Source organism: Artibeus jamaicensis, unplaced genomic scaffold (assembly GCF_021234435.1).
Source record: "Artibeus jamaicensis isolate MK-2021 breed Jamaican fruit bat unplaced genomic scaffold, CSHL_Jam_final contig_384, whole genome shotgun sequence".
In the NCBI taxonomy this organism is placed as follows: Eukaryota; Metazoa; Chordata; class Mammalia; order Chiroptera; family Phyllostomidae; genus Artibeus; species Artibeus jamaicensis.
Genome location: NW_026521810.1, coordinates 2,126,047 through 2,143,741, shown reverse-complemented (window position 1 = coordinate 2,143,741; position 17,695 = coordinate 2,126,047). Strand labels below are relative to the sequence as shown.

The 17,695-nt window shown below is 37.3% G+C and overlaps 1 protein-coding gene across 1 annotated transcript in view; it reads right to left on the bottom strand.

Annotated features, from left to right (window-relative positions):
* SLC9A2 (solute carrier family 9 member A2) overlaps positions 1-17,695 on the bottom strand; it is a 111,928-nt gene that overhangs the window by 22,779 nt on the left and 71,454 nt on the right. The window contains exons 4-5 of the mRNA XM_037143392.2: positions 13,069-13,286; positions 12,454-12,656 (exon numbers count right to left, since the gene is read on the bottom strand). Of these exons, the coding sequence (XP_036999287.2) occupies positions 12,454-12,656; positions 13,069-13,286 (421 nt within the window). The remainder of the gene's footprint in view (positions 1-12,453; positions 12,657-13,068; positions 13,287-17,695) is intronic.

Below are 17,695 nucleotides of genomic sequence, written 5' to 3'. Positions count from 1 at the left end.
CTAATTAAAAAGGAAATGATAAACACCTACACAATAGCAATGAAAACTATACTTATATCTATTTCTATGTCTGTATTTATATGTGAAGACAGAATATATATAATAGCATGTACCAGTATATAAATAATACATTAGATATATAGCAGTATACTATATAAATACTAAATATATATGTATTTGTATGTATATTCTCTCACTCTCATTTTGTGATATATTCATATATATAGAATATATAGAATATATAGAATATATAAATATACATATTATTTAGTAAAGATACTAAAAAATATGACACATACAGTTCTTAGATCTGATTACTTAATATTATGATGAGAATTTCATTTCAGTGTACATGCAATACAATTCCAATAATATGTTCCAAAGGATTTTTAACAGACCTTGAGAGGGCAAAATAAGAAAGTAGTTCTAAATCAGTCTGGAAGAGTAATTAGAAAGATAAAAATTTAGAAAAAGCATACTTACAAATATCACAACAAACTAGAAGCTAATATATTTTAAATTATGTTACACTATTATTAAAATAGGCCAGGTGAGGAGGAGAGGAGTGAAAATCCCTGAGTTTCTTGCTTGGTAATTAGATGGCCACCACTACTTAGCATAAAGAATATATGAATAAGAGGGGTTATTGAATTTTAGAGGAAGGGGTGTGGATATGTTGAGATATGTTCCCTGTCATACATTTGATTTCCATCTCATATTTCCACACATCTTTAAGTCTTTAAGAATGCCTTTGATAAAACAAACTAACTGACACATACACATGCTCACATTTAAAAAGATTTAACCATTTGTTTTATTTCACCAGTCCAGTTGTAGGTATTTTTCATTTTCACTTTAACTATCTGAAGTGTAAAATGATTTTGAGCAAATTTGGTGTGACCCACCTTTCATTGCATTTGTATCACTTTCAAAGTCTGCCACTTTGAAATAATGTAAGAGGTAATAACAGTTTTCCAAACAATACAAATTCTGTAATTTATAAATTATGTAAATGAAATAGGTATAAACACATGATTTTAAAAGATGGATTTCATAAAGCTACTAGTTCAATAATAACTCCAGGAAAAAAATCAACAAAATCAATGTAATTTTTAAAACTAAATAATGTGTTCTAAAGACATGAACTGTTTTATGTGGTTTTTTTCTGTCACCATTCATTTAGGAAATAATAAGTGAGCCCCAGCATATGTAAATATAGCACATAAAAATAAACATAGGACACAGGACCTGTCCCAATCCCTATGATGATTCCTTCCACTAGATGGATAATCTAAAAATAAATGCACTGTCACAAATAAAACAAAACTGATCAACTATAGGAAGCAAGTATGGTCTTCCTGTAATGCCCAGATCAACTCAAGTTTCTAAAACTTTAACCTGCCTTGTAATTAGTTTATAATTAATAAAAAAAATATTTTATGTGATGATTGCTAGCACTGTCTTTTATTTTTACTTTTAATTTTTTTCTTTTTGTTCAAGTACAGTTTGTCCTCATTTTCCCCATTACTCTCCCCTGCTCTATCCCGACCCCACCTCCCACATTCAATCCTCCCCCTGCACTCCAACCCCCACAGTTATTTTCAACGCTGTCTTTTAAAAATATGTATTTGTTTAAACAGTTCCCTTTAGTGGGTAGTGCTTCTCTCTTTGAATTATTTACAGTTGTCATGCCATGCTTAGTAGGAATTATTTGATAAGTTCTGCTTTACTTCCTCTCTCCCCCTTCTTTCTTTTCTTCCTTCTTTCCTCAGTCCATCTATTTTGTAAGTAGAGTACATGGCATCTGTGAGTGTCATATTAATTTCCCTACACTGGAGGTTATATTCTAGGAGCCTAGGTCTTAGGTTGAGAGAAACAGGGGGAGGGGGAAGAATGCCTTTGAGAAGGCACATTGGAAAATTTCTAATTTAGGTCAGAAGAGAAACCTGGTAAGGCCTAGAAAAAATATCTCGCTCCCCTTCATGTAGGTTAAAAACTTAAAAGAAATAAAAAACTTAGACTGCCATCAAACCACTGCAAAACATAATTTGCAAAGCCCAAGTAAAATTTCACCCATTCGTTCTGCTTTAAACAGGACACCTCACAGCAAGACCTGATGGAAGGGAATCATTTAACAGCAGGCATGACAGCAATGTGAGATTTGTTTGCTACCTTGTTCCATGTCTGTTTTCCACTGCCCTGTGCCTTTCTGCTCTCAGTACCATTAAAACAAACAAACAAACAAACAAACAAACAACCTTCTGTTGTACTAAGTAATGAGCATTCTTTGGCTTGATCTTTTGGAAGATATTGATTTGCTTTTTTTCCTCTTAGAATTAACTATTTTTTTAATGAAGTAATAGAAACTGCCTCTATTTCTTTGCTTATTTAGCAGGGAATTTTCAGAAAACCTGAAGAAACTATGATATAAGCCTTTCTCACTTTACAAACCTGATCAAAAAGATCATAAGCCCAGTTGAACATACAGTATTTATTAAGTCAATGAGCACTCTAAAAGTGTCCCATAGGTGTCTATGTTCCTTACACTAGTCTCACTGGGAAGTTCACTGTTTCTCTTTCAGGACTTACCACAGGGCACAGTAATCAGCTGTCACATGTCTGACTCTCCCCTAAACCATGCCTCCCCTTACTGTGTCATCAGTATGCCATCTTTTCTACATTCTTTCTGTACTCACACCTAGTAGTTACTTCTAGACTCATGCTTTAAAAGCCATCTATACACTGATGCATCTCAAGTTTATATCTCACACTTTGGCTTTCTAGATCCTATATATAGTCACCTATTCAACATCTCCATGGATGTCTAACAAACAAATATGCATGTCTGGAATGTAAACCATACTTCCTTGGTATGAAATTATATATTACTTTCTTTTACCTATTTGCTCAAAAATCCTTGGTACTGTCTTTTATTGTTATTTATCTCATATTTTAAATTATTCACCTACATTTTTGTCTTAAAAAAACACTCTAATCATCTTACTCATTTTATTATAGGACCAGAATAAATTTTTCTGAATTCCATAGGATTTTATGTAGTAATGGTATATGTGAATGAAATATAGGAATGTGTCATTATTATATTACCTATGAGGGAGGATGCCCCCAAAACAAGAATTATCTTTTGGAGGGAGGGCCCCTTGCACTAAAGTATTCCCCCTCTAGGTGAGTGTCCTAGGAACTTATCTGTGTCAGTGTACCAGCTGGCATTGTTGTGAGAGGCTGCATTTGGCTTCAGTGAGTTTTTTTGAAGACCCTTGCAATGCATTTGCCCATTTCATGGTGGGTGATTTAGGAGCACACCTGCCCACCTGTGCTGAGTGTTCAGCAGTTTTTGACAAAAAGGCATGATCCCCATGCTCCATCCTCTAGTCACCTTATCTCACCCCCAAAAACCTTTTTTTGTTTCCCTGGTTAAAAAAATCCTCAAAAGGAAATGTTTTGCCAATGTGGAAGAGGTGAAACAAAAAACAGCAGAAACACTAAAAGGCATCAAAATTGATGAGCTTAAAAATTGATAAGTGTAAAAAATGTCTCAATAGATGTATTGCATCAAATTGAGAGTACTTTGAAGGTAAGTAAAGTTTAAACATGTACGAATAAATACACGTTTTTTATCAATAAATTCCAGTATTTTGGGGTCCTCTTTTTTATAAATATATATAACATATGACAATTTATTTAACCAATTGCAGCTTTTTGAAGGTTCACTTGATATCTATAAAATAATGAACACTATAACTTCCACTGTGAGAGGCTAAATCAGCAAAGATGTGTTTGATTGCAGGGAGGGTCACCCCACCACAGGTCATGAGTGTCCCACACATTTCTAGGCCATTTTCAAAGCTGCATTTGCAAGAAGCTGACTTAAGAGGTGAGGTAACTGCAGACAAAGAGTGATGGACCTCAAGCTCAGTGTCTGTCTCCTGTCAGCCCACTATATGTGCAGACATTCACCACAGGCCCTTGGTGTCACCCCACAGAGACTTGGGATGTGGAAAACTGACACAAACCAACATGAAAGATTTTACCATGAGTAATAAACTCTTGTCTCTGACCAGGAGTCAGGTGTCTTCTGCAAAACATCCACAAAAATTTAACAGGCTTACTTGTTTACCTGCAAGTAAGGTAAAATCCCAGATGCTTCACTGTTCTGGACAACAACATAACAGTAAATACAACACTAATATGCCATGGAGACAATAAGAGACTGCTGCCTCTGGAATTCTAGCCAGCCTTGCTACTTGATGAACTTCTAGACAACCACTGAGTGGATGTCCAGAATTCTGAGGATTTGCTACATAATTGTAGGAATTAATTAAATAATAACTGTTGCGCTCTAATCATTTTTTCCTTTCAAAGAAAGTTACATTGAAAGATAAGTTTTTCTTTCATTATTATTTTACTTAATGTTATAATTAAACATGGCAAGTCATCCAGTTAAATTATCAGGTTAGTGCCTTGCATCAGCTACTGTGTTTATCTATACTTATTTCTTCTCTATTGCCTGGGAGGAGATATTGTCATCCAGACCTCAGAGCTAAGTAAACTGAGTTTCATAGAGGCTGCTAGGAGCTGGACCAAACTACCAATGCAGAGCCTTACTCCAACCTCTGTGCTAACAGTGGACTCTACGTACTCCTGATGTTGAACATAATTTGAAAACAAGAAAGACAGCTTATATTTTATATAACATTACCCATGTTATTTAGAAGAAAATGAACTTACACATCCAAAGAATCAGACTTGTTCACCCATTCAATATTCCACAGGGAAAGCTATAATCTGGTAACATTAATATGCTTCATAAAGAAGCTACTTTCTCTAATTATCAATGTAATTCCAGAAATGTTAAAATTCTTGTTTGAAATCTTGGTGTCAAATAATAAACCACATGTCACATGGAATTCTATTTTAGAAGATAGTGCTAACTCAACACTATTTGGATGGAAGAGTTCATCATATAAGAACTATGGAAATAAGGGGGAAAGGCAATTTAAAATTTAATAATATCTCTATCAACATAAAAGTTGTAATTTGAAGAATGCATAGCTCTTAAACAAAAGGTAGAATTTTATGACTATAACTAATTCTTTCCACCATGTTTTTAACCCATTAAATATCTCCTTCCAGGCTTCTTCCCTGAGTTTCTTAATTACCAATGCATTGAGGAAAAAAGATCCTTTCTGAAGAGAAAGTGTGTGCATATGTGTGTTGTGCATGTGTATGTTCACAGTCTCTTAAAAGCCAGGGGTGGGTAGGAGAATGGAAGGAAGAGAAAGTGGTCAGAATCAAGGCACCAAACAATATTCACTCATCTGTAATATGTGCAAACAGAAGAGTGGGGTAAATAACAGTTAGGAGAAGATAGCAGTAGCTGTAGGACTACAGTAATTCTTATTCCTCATGGGCATCAAAGAGAGTTTTGCTAAAGAATACTGGTCACAGGGTTATGCTTGCACTTTAAATGCTGACCCCCATATATCTCCATCACTGAAGAATTCATTTGATGTGTTTACAATACCAAATGTAGCCAATATATGTAAACTAGTCTGTTTGTTACCTCTGCTTTTTCAATTTGTATATTAATAACTTTGTTGGTGGGATTGCAGACTGGTACAACCACTATGAAAAATAGTATGGAATTTTCTAAGAAAACTAAAAATGGATCTGCCTTTTGACCCAGCAATTCCACTGCTAGGATTATATCCTAAGAACCCAGAAACACCAATCCAGAAGAACCTATGCACCCCAATGTTTATTGCAGCACAATTTACAACAGCCAAGTGTTGGAAGCAACTTAGGTGCCCATCAGTAAATGAATGGATCAAAAAACTATAGTATATTTACACAATGGAAAGAAAGAAAGAAAGCAGCAGGAGCTTCTACCATTTGCAACAGTATGGGTAGAACTGGAAAGCATTATGCTGAGTGAAATAAGCCAAGGGGAGAAAAACAGATGCCATATGATCTCTCCTTTAGCAGGAAGCTAAACAACAAAACAAACAAGCAACCAAAATATAACCAAAGACACTGAAATAGAGAACAGGTGAACAGTGACCAGAGGGGAGAGGGGAAGGAATTTTAGGGGAAAAGGGGATGGATTCACAGGAACAAGTATAAAGGACACATGGACAAAAACTAAAGGGAGTGGAAATGGGAGGGAGGTGGGGTGCACTGGGAGGGTGGGCTGGAATGAGAGTAAAAGACAGAAAACTGTGCTTGAACAACAATTAAATTTAAAAAAAGGAAAAAACTCTTTATCAAAGTTAAATATTGATACAGATATTCATTTAAAGTGAAGTGGTCTGTAGGCTTTGAATATGAGGAACAAAATGAATATGGGACTTCACCAATATCCTTCAGTTGACTTACAATTCCCAAAAGTCAAAATATTAAGTGTGCAATAATGATACTCTATATAAATCACCTACACACACTCAATGAACAATAGTATACTTTTTTGTAATACTTTCCTCTGTTTCCTGTGCTATGTTTGTTCTAATTGTAGAAATGCAATTTTATGTCTGTTGAATCTAATAACTGAAAAATGGTAAGCTTGAATTTGTATGTCCTCTCCTAAATTATATCTCCCTATTAGGTCATTTTATCATATTTTATAAATGCACATGCCTGATATTGTATGGGGGGGGCTGGTTTTTAACTGCAGATCTCTGAAAAGCATGTGTATAGACAGTAACAGCTGATATATTTACCTCCAAAAGACCTGGTTCCTAGTTGCACTAGACTGACATGACTCTATTATTTTATTTGGCACTAAGTTCTGAGAGCACGGAGAAGAGTATGAGCATGACTAAACCTTGGCAGAGCTTGCTGTGGGTGGTAGGAAAGGGCAGCCAGCCTAGGAGAGGCAGTGAGTCACTCACCCTTACCTTACTTTCCCCTCAAGCGGGATGCCCTGTGATGCTCCTTAGAGATGAAAATGTTCAAGACAAAATGGATTCACTTCAAAAATTTGCCTCAGGTAAAGTGTGAGAGTAGCAAAATGAATGACTTACAAGGATCCTATAAATATCACAACAAAGAGATGAAGGCAAAGAAATTTGCTCTCTTCTACACTCAGGTGTCTCTTTGAGTATAAGAAGGAGACTGAAACCAGCATGGGAAATTTGAACCAAAACTCGTATTTATGATTGTAACTGGAAATGTTACTAACCATAACCTGGTAAATAATGTCTTTTGCAAGTGAAGTCAATGTAGCTCAATAGTCCAAATCTTGTCTAGAGAGTCAGAGTACTAGGCTTAACTTCAGCTTCTGTCATTTACTGGTGTATGCCATTGGGTCATTCTGCTTTCCCTCCTTGAGCCTCACTGGTCTCCTTCTCAAGGGTTTTATTTGAGGATGAAATGAGATTATGCCTACAAGAAAGCCCTTGTCCAAGTGCCTCCCACAAGGAAGTGATCACTGATGGGTGGGTGGTACTGGCATTACAAAAGTGCTGATTACAAAGACAATAATAAAAAGTGGTCATTGCTTGACTTAGGAGAGGGTATCCCAAGGCATTCCTCTCCAGGATTACTTGGAGAGAACAGCCTATTGTCCCCAGTGTTGGGAGGTATGAATGAATAAAGAGTTGAAGTGCTTTTTAGAGAATTGACTAAAAAGATGGAGGATAAGCTCAGTGAGTTGCAATACTGAGCACTTAACATATAGTTTGCATTCTACTAGGACTTTATTTAGAGTTAATACCAAATTGATTTTGACTCCCTGTTGTACCTTTTATAGAATATGTAAACTTGGGAAGAGTACTTAACCTCAGTTTCAGTGTTTTAGTTTCTTCACCTATAAAAAGGGATGACTCCTCCTTGAGTTCTGTGCCATAGAACTGTTATGAGGATTAAACAAGTTAATGCAAAAGGTGTTTAGGCCTAAGTCAGGCACCTAGAAAGCATTGTGGGACTCAATGGCAAACAATTTTTAAATAAAATAAATCATCTCTTGTTTTTTCTTATTTGTCTCTTATCCCTCTCTACAGTCTCCTTGGTTGCTTTTCTCCCCCTCTCAGTGCCTTAAGACAGGCTGCCCCAGAGTCCAGTTCCTGGTCCTCTCTTTTGGTTTCACTGATACACATATTTCTACTCTCTTGGCAATTATTTCCAGTATCATGGCTTCAAATATCAGCTCTCTGCTGATGATTGAGCTCTTTCCTGAAGCCCAGACTTGTGGTATCCTGTAATTTATTATTTCCACTTTCAGGTTTAATAGCCATCCTTAAATCCAGTGTGCTTATTACTCAACCACCAACCTCCCACTCTTACCTGCTTGACCCACTGCCTTCCCATTCTCACTGGAGGGCAGGTCTGTCTTTTTAGCTGCTTTGAGCCAAAACCTGGAGTCCACCACGACTCCTTTCTCCTTCATACCTTATGTATAATTCATTAGGAGATTCTGTAGGTTTCAACTTCAGAATGTGTTTGAGGCTCTCACCTGCATCTTATCACCTGTGTGGCAATCACACTGGTCTTGTTTGATGGTAGCACTGGCCTCCACACTGCGTTTCCCATTTCTTCCCTTCATCTACCAATCTATTCTCACAGTGGCCAGGGAAATCCTTTTATAAACTAAGTCGTCTACAGTCTGAACAGGACAAGGATGCTCACTCTCACCACTCTTATTGAACATACTTCTGGAAGTACTATCCAGAGAAACCAGACAAGAGGACAAAATACAAGGCATCCAAACTGGGAAGAAAGACGTATAAGTGTCACTTTTTGCAGATGACATGATTCTTTAATAGAAAACCCTAAGAACTCCAACAAAAAAAACTACTAGAAATCATAAATACAGTAAAGTTGCAGTAAAGTTGTACAAACTACAAAAGTTGATTTTGTATACATTGATACAAAATCAATGTACAGAAATCCACTGCTTCCCTATATGGTAACAATGAAACTTAAGAAAAACAATGAAAAAAAAGAACAGTTCCTTTTGCAATTGCAATAAAAAGAACAAAGTACTTAGGAGTAAACTTAACAAAGGATGTGAAGAACCTGTATACTGAAAACTACAAAGCACTATTAAAAGATATTGGAAAAAAAATGTCTTTTCCATGTTCATGCATTGGAGGAATCAACATAGTTAAAACGGTCATGTTACTGAAAATAATATATAGATTTACTGCAATCCCCATAAGGGGACAGTCACCTACAAAGGAGTTCCCATCAGACTGTCAGCTGATTTCTCAAAAGAGACCTTACAGGCAAGAAGGGGCTAGAAAGAAGTATTCCAAGTCATGAAATCCAAAGACCTACAACCAAGATTGATCTATCCAGCAAAGCTTTCATTTAGAATGGAAGGACAGATAAAGTGCTTCTCAGATAAGATCAAATTCAAGGAGTTCATCATCACCAAGCCCTTATTATATGAAATGTTAAAGGGACTTATCTAAGAAAAAGAAGATAAAAAAGATGAACAGTGAAAGGACAGCAAACTCAGTTATTAAGAACCACACCTAAAACAAAAGCAAACTAAGAGGACAGCTAGATCAGGAGCAGAACCATAGAAATGAAGATCACATGGAGGGTTAGCAACAGAGGAGTGGGAGAAGGAGAAGGGGGGAGAAGGTACAGAAAATAAGTAGCATACATGGTAGGTAGAAAATGGATAGGGGGGAGGGCAAGAATAGTAGGGGAAATATAGAATCTAAAGAACTTGAGACACGTGTTCATGAACTAAAGGGGGGAATGGTGGGGGAGGGGTGTGCAGGGTGGAGGGGAATGAAGGGGGGGGAAATAGAACAACTGTAATGGCATAATTAATAAATATATTTTAAAAATCCAAAAAAAACTAATGTAATTTTTTAATGAAATAGAACACAAAAATAATCAGATTTGTGTGGAACCACAAAAAGACCCCAAGTAGCCAAAGAAATTCTGAGAAAAAGGAACAAAGCTAGAGGTATCACACTACCTGACTTCAAATTATACTACAGAACTATGATAGTCAAAACAACAGCATATTGTCAGAAAAATAGACAAACTAACTAATGGAACAGAATTAAGAGCCCAGAAATAAAACCACATGTATACAGGCAAATAATTTTTGACAAAAGAGCCAAAAACACACAATGGAGAAAAGAAACTTTTCAAATAAATGATGTTGGGGAAATTGGAAAGTCACATGCAAAAGAATGAAACTACATTACAGTTTGACCCAATGTACAAGAAGTAATTCGAAATGGAACAAAGACCTAAATATACAATCTGAAACAACAAATTACATAGAAGAGAACATAGGTAGTAAACTTATGGATTTTTGTCTTAAAAAATTTTATGATTTGACCTCAAAGGCAAAGAAAGTAAAGGCAAAAATAAATGTATGGCAATAAGTTTCTGTACAACAAAAGAAACCAACAACAAAACAAAAAGGCAAATAACCAAATGGGAAATTATATTTATAAACAACAGCTCTGACAAGGTGTTAATATCCAAAACATGTTACTATTTCATACAATTCAACATCAAACAAATGAACAATACAGGGCAGAAGACCTAAACAGACAACTCTTCCAAGAAGACACACAAATGGCCAACAGATATACTTCAACTTCACTAGATATTAGAGAAATGCAAATCAAAATTACAATGAGATACCACTCACATCTATTAGGATGGCTATTATCAACAAGACTGGTAATAACAAGAATTTTTATGGAGGTTGTGGAAAAAAGGTTTCTACTCAGTGCTCAGAGGAATATACACTGGCACAGCCACTATGGAAAACAGTATGGCACTTCCTCAAAAAAACAAGAATAGAGTTACCACATGACCCAGCAATCCCTCTTCTGGGTATCTACCACCCCCCAAAACCAGAAAACACTTATTTGCAAAGATATATGTACTCCTATGTTTATTGCAGCATTATTCACAGTGGCCAAGACATGGATACCACCAAGGAGTCTTTCAATAGAGGAATGGATAAAGAAGATGGGGTACATACACACTAAGGAATAGTACTCAGCCATATGAAAAGAAAAATAGTACCATTTGCAACAACATGATTGGACTTTGAGAATATTGTGTTAAGTGACATGTCAGTTAGAAAAAGCTAATAATCATATGACTTCACTCATAGGTAGAATATAAAACTGAAACTCATAACAGACAACAGTATGGTGGTTATGAGAAGGAAGGGCTTTACTATACTTATGGATTGTAAAGGGCTAAGAGGGCAAAATATATGGTAACAGAAGATGATTTGACTTTGGATGGCAGGCATACAATATAATGTACAGATCATGTATCATAGAAATGTACGCTTGACACCTATATGACCTTATTAACCAATATCACCCCAATACATTTAATTAAAAAAAAAAACAAAGTAACTCAAGATACATCATGCTTCTGTAAAACCTTCTGATTGCTCCCACTACCCTTAGAGAAGAGCTGAAAGTCCTGACAGGACTTAGAACTCCAGCATCTTCCTCACCTAGCTTCACTCCACTTCCTTCCAGCCACACTGGCCAAGAGCACCATGCTTGCAGACCTCTGTCCATTAGTCCCATTTACCCAGAATGTTCTTCAGCTCAGCTCTTTTCTTCATTCCCACAAGCCTTTGCTCAAGTGTCATTTTTTTCATTGTTGCCTTCCATAGTGATTCTATTTGAAATCATAACCATCCTGGTTACTCCAGTCTCACCATACCTGACTTCTTATTATATAGTATCTTTCACCTCCTACCACACTGTCTAATTTATTTTCTTATTATGTTTACTTTCCAGTGTCTGCCATCCTCCCTGGAATGTAAGTATTGCAGGGACAAGGCTATCTCTGTATTAGTGCACTCCTGAGTCCTAAGCTACTAAAGCACTGCCTGGCAGATAGCAGGAGTCCAAGACATATTTATTAAGTGAATATCCACAAAATATAATCTCCTAAGGACTGGTTTATTAACTTAAAGAGACTGATGAACTTACTAAGTCAGAATCCTAACACAGGCCCATGTTCTCCCTACCATAATTTGTTCTCCCGACATTAAATTTGTATTGACCCATCCCTTCTTCCAAAGGACACACTGTTTAGCAGTCAACTCATGTCAAAAAGTTGTTGAAAGGTTGTCACACAACTAGCATTTAGTGAGTACATGTGCTAGGTCAAAGAGTGAAACAAATGACAAAGATTAGCAAATGCAGTTCAGAAGTTTCCAGTGGTAACTTTAGATCACTTAGCTGAGTGTCCTTGAATACTATATCCTCTGTGTGTGCCAGGTGACCAAACTGGACTCTCTGAGGCCCCTGCACAATCCCATGATATAAGGAAATATCACTTCCCCTCATATTATAGTACTAAAACTCCAACACATCTTTGCAAAGTTGCACCCTGTAAAGGAAGTTTATTACAATACTCTGAAAGATTCAGTTTCCTTCTGGTGAAGATAGAAACTTTGCTGGGAGAAAAAACTCTACTCACCAGAATGAAGACGGTAAAGAATATGACAACAATTGCAGCCGTAATGAAGAGCTTTTTCCTGGGAAACACAGCAGCAGGAAGGAGAAACACCAGCGCAAAGCAGATGGCCCCTCGGAGCCCTCCATAGGCAATGATGAACTGATCCTTAAAGGTCAGGGGAATCGTCCGGAACCAGTTAATGGCCTGAGTTAGTACAAAGACACCTGAGAAGAAAAATGGAACCAAAGAAAGCAGACTGTATGAGGACATAATGTGTAAAAACAGAATAGTTTCCTGTGCTTTTGTAACAGGGGAAGGATTTAAGAATAAGCCCCAAGGAAAATTTCCCCCTTTTCTTTTGCCTTGCTTATACTACTAGGCTGTTAGGTAAAAGACAATGTTTTAAAAATGTGTACTCAGAGGAGTCAAGAAAGGTTAATGTGACCTATTACAAAGATGCTTGAGGAAGAAAAAAATAGATCAGGAACAGGGAGAAGAGAATAAAGAGGATGAGAAAAAGAAAGAAAGGAAGCCCAGGAAGATGAAGTAGAGCAGCAACAAAGGAGAGATGTGACAAAAAAGCCCAATTCTTTCAGTGAGCCAATGTATGTTCATTTCGGGCAACGCACTCATTACCCAGTGCACGCCAGATCAGACAGAAGGCCAGGGTGAAGCAGACAAAGGCCCAGTTCCACTCATGGTTCTTCCCAACAGTGGATACTCCCATGAAGATGAAGATCAGGGTCTCGCTGACACTGCTCAGCATCTTCATGAAATACTTGATGGTCGTGTAAGATTTTTGAGATACATTTTCCTCCACATACTTGTTCATAGTCATTGCACAAGCAGTGATTCTGCAAGAAAAGATACAGCTTCTATTTAAACACGACAATGGTGCTAATCAGAATATGAGTCAGCACTTAAGAGCTAAATATGGCCCACCCTTCTGCCAATGACCACAACATTATCAGTTGATTTTTATAAATGAATATGATTTATATCCTTGTAAACCCTACTGTCTCTGGAGGTCTTCGTCAATACAGATGATTGGAACTACTCACCTTCACCCTGCTTTCCCCACAGCTCTCCTTACTCCAGGTCCATATTACCAAAGGTCTGTGAACACTGGCACCAAGAGCTATCCTGTCAGCATCATAAAGAATGCAAGTCTTTAATAAATTCACAACCTATTACCTTCCTATAAAATGAGTTCCATCTTCTCTATTCCTCTAGTGCCTAAATAAAATCTTCAACTTGAAACTGAGGTTGCATTGAAGTTCTCTGCCCTGCCACACCTCCTCAGCACCACACCCCAATATCAAATTGGTCACCACTTGTTTTCTATCCTTCATCTTGAGTATCATTTGATCTCTCTCTCTCCTCCCTCAATGCCTTAGTTCTGAGTTGCATTTCTTCTTATGTACTGCATCCACTTCTGAAAAATTTTAAAGGTGTCTCTAGGCTCTGAGAATTCCTAAAGAAAGAAACTCTCCAGCTTGTTTTCCCCAGTTTTTCAAAAACTCTGGGACCACACTATGTCTATTTTAATATAGCACCTTTGCATACTCTGGTAAAGGAAGGGCTCTGGGATCAGCTCCTAAGTGGGGCTTCTGAAGCTCTTCACACACCTCCTACCTGCTCTCCACCCAGCATGTGCTATATGTCTCAACAGTCTGTAATTTCCCAAACGTGCCCTACTGTTTCCTGTCTTCTCACCTCACTGTACACATATGCTCCTCTCTACCTGGAATGATACACTTGACCAACTCAAATGCTACCCATAGAGGGAAATTTAGTATGAGCTAGATGGTAGCTTATGCTGGGTCACCTCTGAGGAGACATAATTAATAGTACCAAAAAGACTTCATTGTCAGAGGGTGCTGTAGAATGAAAAAGGAAGACATTTTTGTGAGTCAACTCCCCCATCCATTGAGGGAGGACGATGCCATACATCAATTACTGGTCATGATCTATGAAGTTTTCTACAGTCTTATACCTTTAGAGTTATAATGACCCTACATGTACCCTCATGCCCAACCACTGCACAAAGTCCTTCTTACCCTGAGACAGTTTCTGACGGTTTAGGAAAAGCCTCCTCATTGTGAGCACAGGATAAACAAAAGAATGAAAACCTAAGGATTCTCTGAGTTAAGGCTTACAGAGGTAACCATGAACATATTTCATTGCAAGGAACAAGCCTGTTTCTTATAGAAGAGAAATGGGTATTTTTGCTCCCCATATTAAAAAAAGACAAAAATCCCACCAAGCCAAGACTATGTATTTAGCCACAATGCCATTGCCCCTAGAATAGGCAGGTATTTATTCTAGATTTATATGCATGAGCAATATGTAATTCATGCTGTTCCCAAAAGAAAGAGTGCATTATTAAATAGGGTAATGAAGTTTGGCCACCATAAACACATAATAAAGCCTGTGAATAGCTGAAGGCTTATATAATAATAGGCATTGTTTATGGCACCTTCACTCTGTGCTAGGACCTGTGCAAACAGCATGAATTACATCAGTTACATCTCATAAGAAGCCTCTGAGGCAAATTCTATTATCATTCTCATTTTACAGATGAGAGAACAAAGGCAGATAGAGGTCCAAGTACTCCAGATTATACTGCTAATACATGACAATTCCCAGATTTTAACACAGGGGGTCTAACTCAAAGCCAACACTGTTAATTACCCCTTGCTCTTTCCAAGCTTTGCAAGGGCCTGATTATCTCTGAGGTGATAAAGGTCTTCTTTCACTGCCAAGGCACTTGCCCCTCCTTTCTCAATCACAAGACAGTTTGTATTAGTCTCCTATGGAGACTCCCTCCTACTATAAAAAATTATCAAGAACTTAGTGATTGCTACAACACAAATATATCATCTTACAATTGTACAGGTCAGGAGTTTAAAATCATTTTCACTGGTCCAAAATCTAGGTTCCAACAGGGCTGCGTTCTTTCTGGAGGCTCTAGGGGAGAATATGCTCTTTGCCTTTTCTGGTTTCTGGAGGCTGCTCATAATCCTTAGCTTATGGTTGCATCACTCTGACCTCTGCCTTCCTGTTCACATCTCCTTCTCTAACTCAGACCCTCTGCCTTCCTCTCATCAGTACCCTTGTGATGTCATCAAGCACACCTGGATAATCCAGTATCACATCCCCATCTCAAAATACTAACTTAGTCACATTGTTGAAGTACCTCTTCCAAAGTAAGATAAATGTTCGTGGATTTTGAAGATGAGAACCTTTGGGAGACATTATTCAGCTGACCAGACTATTGCTGGCATTCACCTCCCTTGCAGTTGAGGCCACAATGAAGTGTAGGCCTCTGGATGGGTGTGACCAAAGCTGGTCACTTGTGCTTGTGACTGAAATGAGTAGGAGCTCTGTCACACTTACAACAGAGACTGAGGGGAGTGGAAAGTGTCTGAGTAAGCCTTCAGGGGGAGGGGGCATCTTGCTAGACCCACCCCCAAAATAAACCATTGGCTAACTACATTATTTGGGGTTAATTTTTCTTAAACTAGACTTCAAAATTCAATATTAATCCAACACAAAATAATGAGGGCAAAATCCAGAATTAATTAAGAATCTAAATTGTAACAGTTTATAAAGAAAAGACATATACAGCAACACAAACTAACAAGCCTTTTTGAAATGGCCAAGTTGGAAATTTGTAACAAAAGCAATTATAATGTCCATATTACTTCTTGAAACTCTCAATCCTATGCTAAAAATGTTTCCAATTCATTTTTATTATAAAGCATTAAACTTAGAGACAAAAGTGGAGAATAATAAACACTAAAATACCCACTACACGGCTTTTTCCAATGAATTTTATTTTTTAAAATAAAACATGAGCTAGAGAATTGAAACTCCTATATTTCTCATGCCAACCTTACTTTATTCTCTCCCTCTTGATTTTAGATTTTTTTGTTTATTCTTCAAAAACTGATTTTAAAAGGCTGAAGAATATTGTCTTTTTTGAATGTCCTAAACATTTCCTTCTGAGATCATGTTCACTTCAGTCACTGAGCAAAATGTGAACCAGGCAAAGAGTAGTCTTCAGTTCATCATGTGAAAATTTAACAGAAATTTCTATTATGAAATGATTGAAAAAAATCAGCCTTGGTGAAAGAATAAAAAATAAATTTTACATGAATGTCCACAGGATCTTTCCATTGCTTTGTATCCTTAACATGACACCAGAAAAGATTCTCAAGTCTGCCAGACACCTCACTGTAACTTAAATCTGCTTCCTTCCAGCACAGGTGAAATACAGAAGGGAAAAAGAATACCCTCTAGTTTCCAGAGGCTTCAGCACAGGGCGTGCCCCGTTCAAGAAGTGTGGGCATGTCTATGACATGGATGCATCATGTGGGCTGGTGACAAATGTTCCAAACATCCCTGTTTTGGTCCATCATGTGCAGCACATGCACATGGTTTCTCAAGAAAGGGCGACGAGGTACTTTCATTGCAAAGACATGAAGTCAAACCACCTCACTTCAGTAAAATCTTAAGCACAAATAAGGTAGTCTCCTTCCATTTAGGGAGGCAAACACAAACTGTCTCCCAGGAATAGAGAAAAATAAAACATTCTCTGTTCTCTTCATAGGTCAACTATAGCTGATAATTTTAAATGTCACCACAAATATGAGTCACCTTAATTTTTCTGAAGCACAAGAAACTTATAGTGCTGGGGAATGGCACAGGCTGGTGTCTGACTGTCTACAGCCTTACTGGGTGTGAAGTATGTGTCCAGGAAGTCCTTGGGCACAGGGTCATGTCACAGCATGTCATAGTAGCACTGTGCATGACAAAGGGGTAAGTTCATTTCTCCATCATGTAAACACATGAGATTTCATTCCTAAAGTTTACAGTCTCTCATCTTCATTCCGAACCTCAATGTGATAGTATAAACAACAGAATAATAATCTAAATGGACTTATTCCATTTTAGGAAATTTTAGTTGAATTTCTTAACTCTAAAGATCCTTCAGACATAAAACTATTGGAATTCAGTATTCCCAGTATGAACTTACTCTTATTAGCTTTCATCACTGAATCATTTTCCCTTCCCTTTCTGTGCATGTCTCTTTTTCCTAATCTCCATATTTAGTTAATATGTTTGTGAATAACAATTTAGTATCAATCAACACTTTCTTAGGATCTAGTCTGGGTAAAGTTCTGTGCTGGACTCAATGAAGATGAAAGCAAATAAGATGAAACTTCTCCTTTCAAGCGTTCACAGTCTAAGAGGAGAA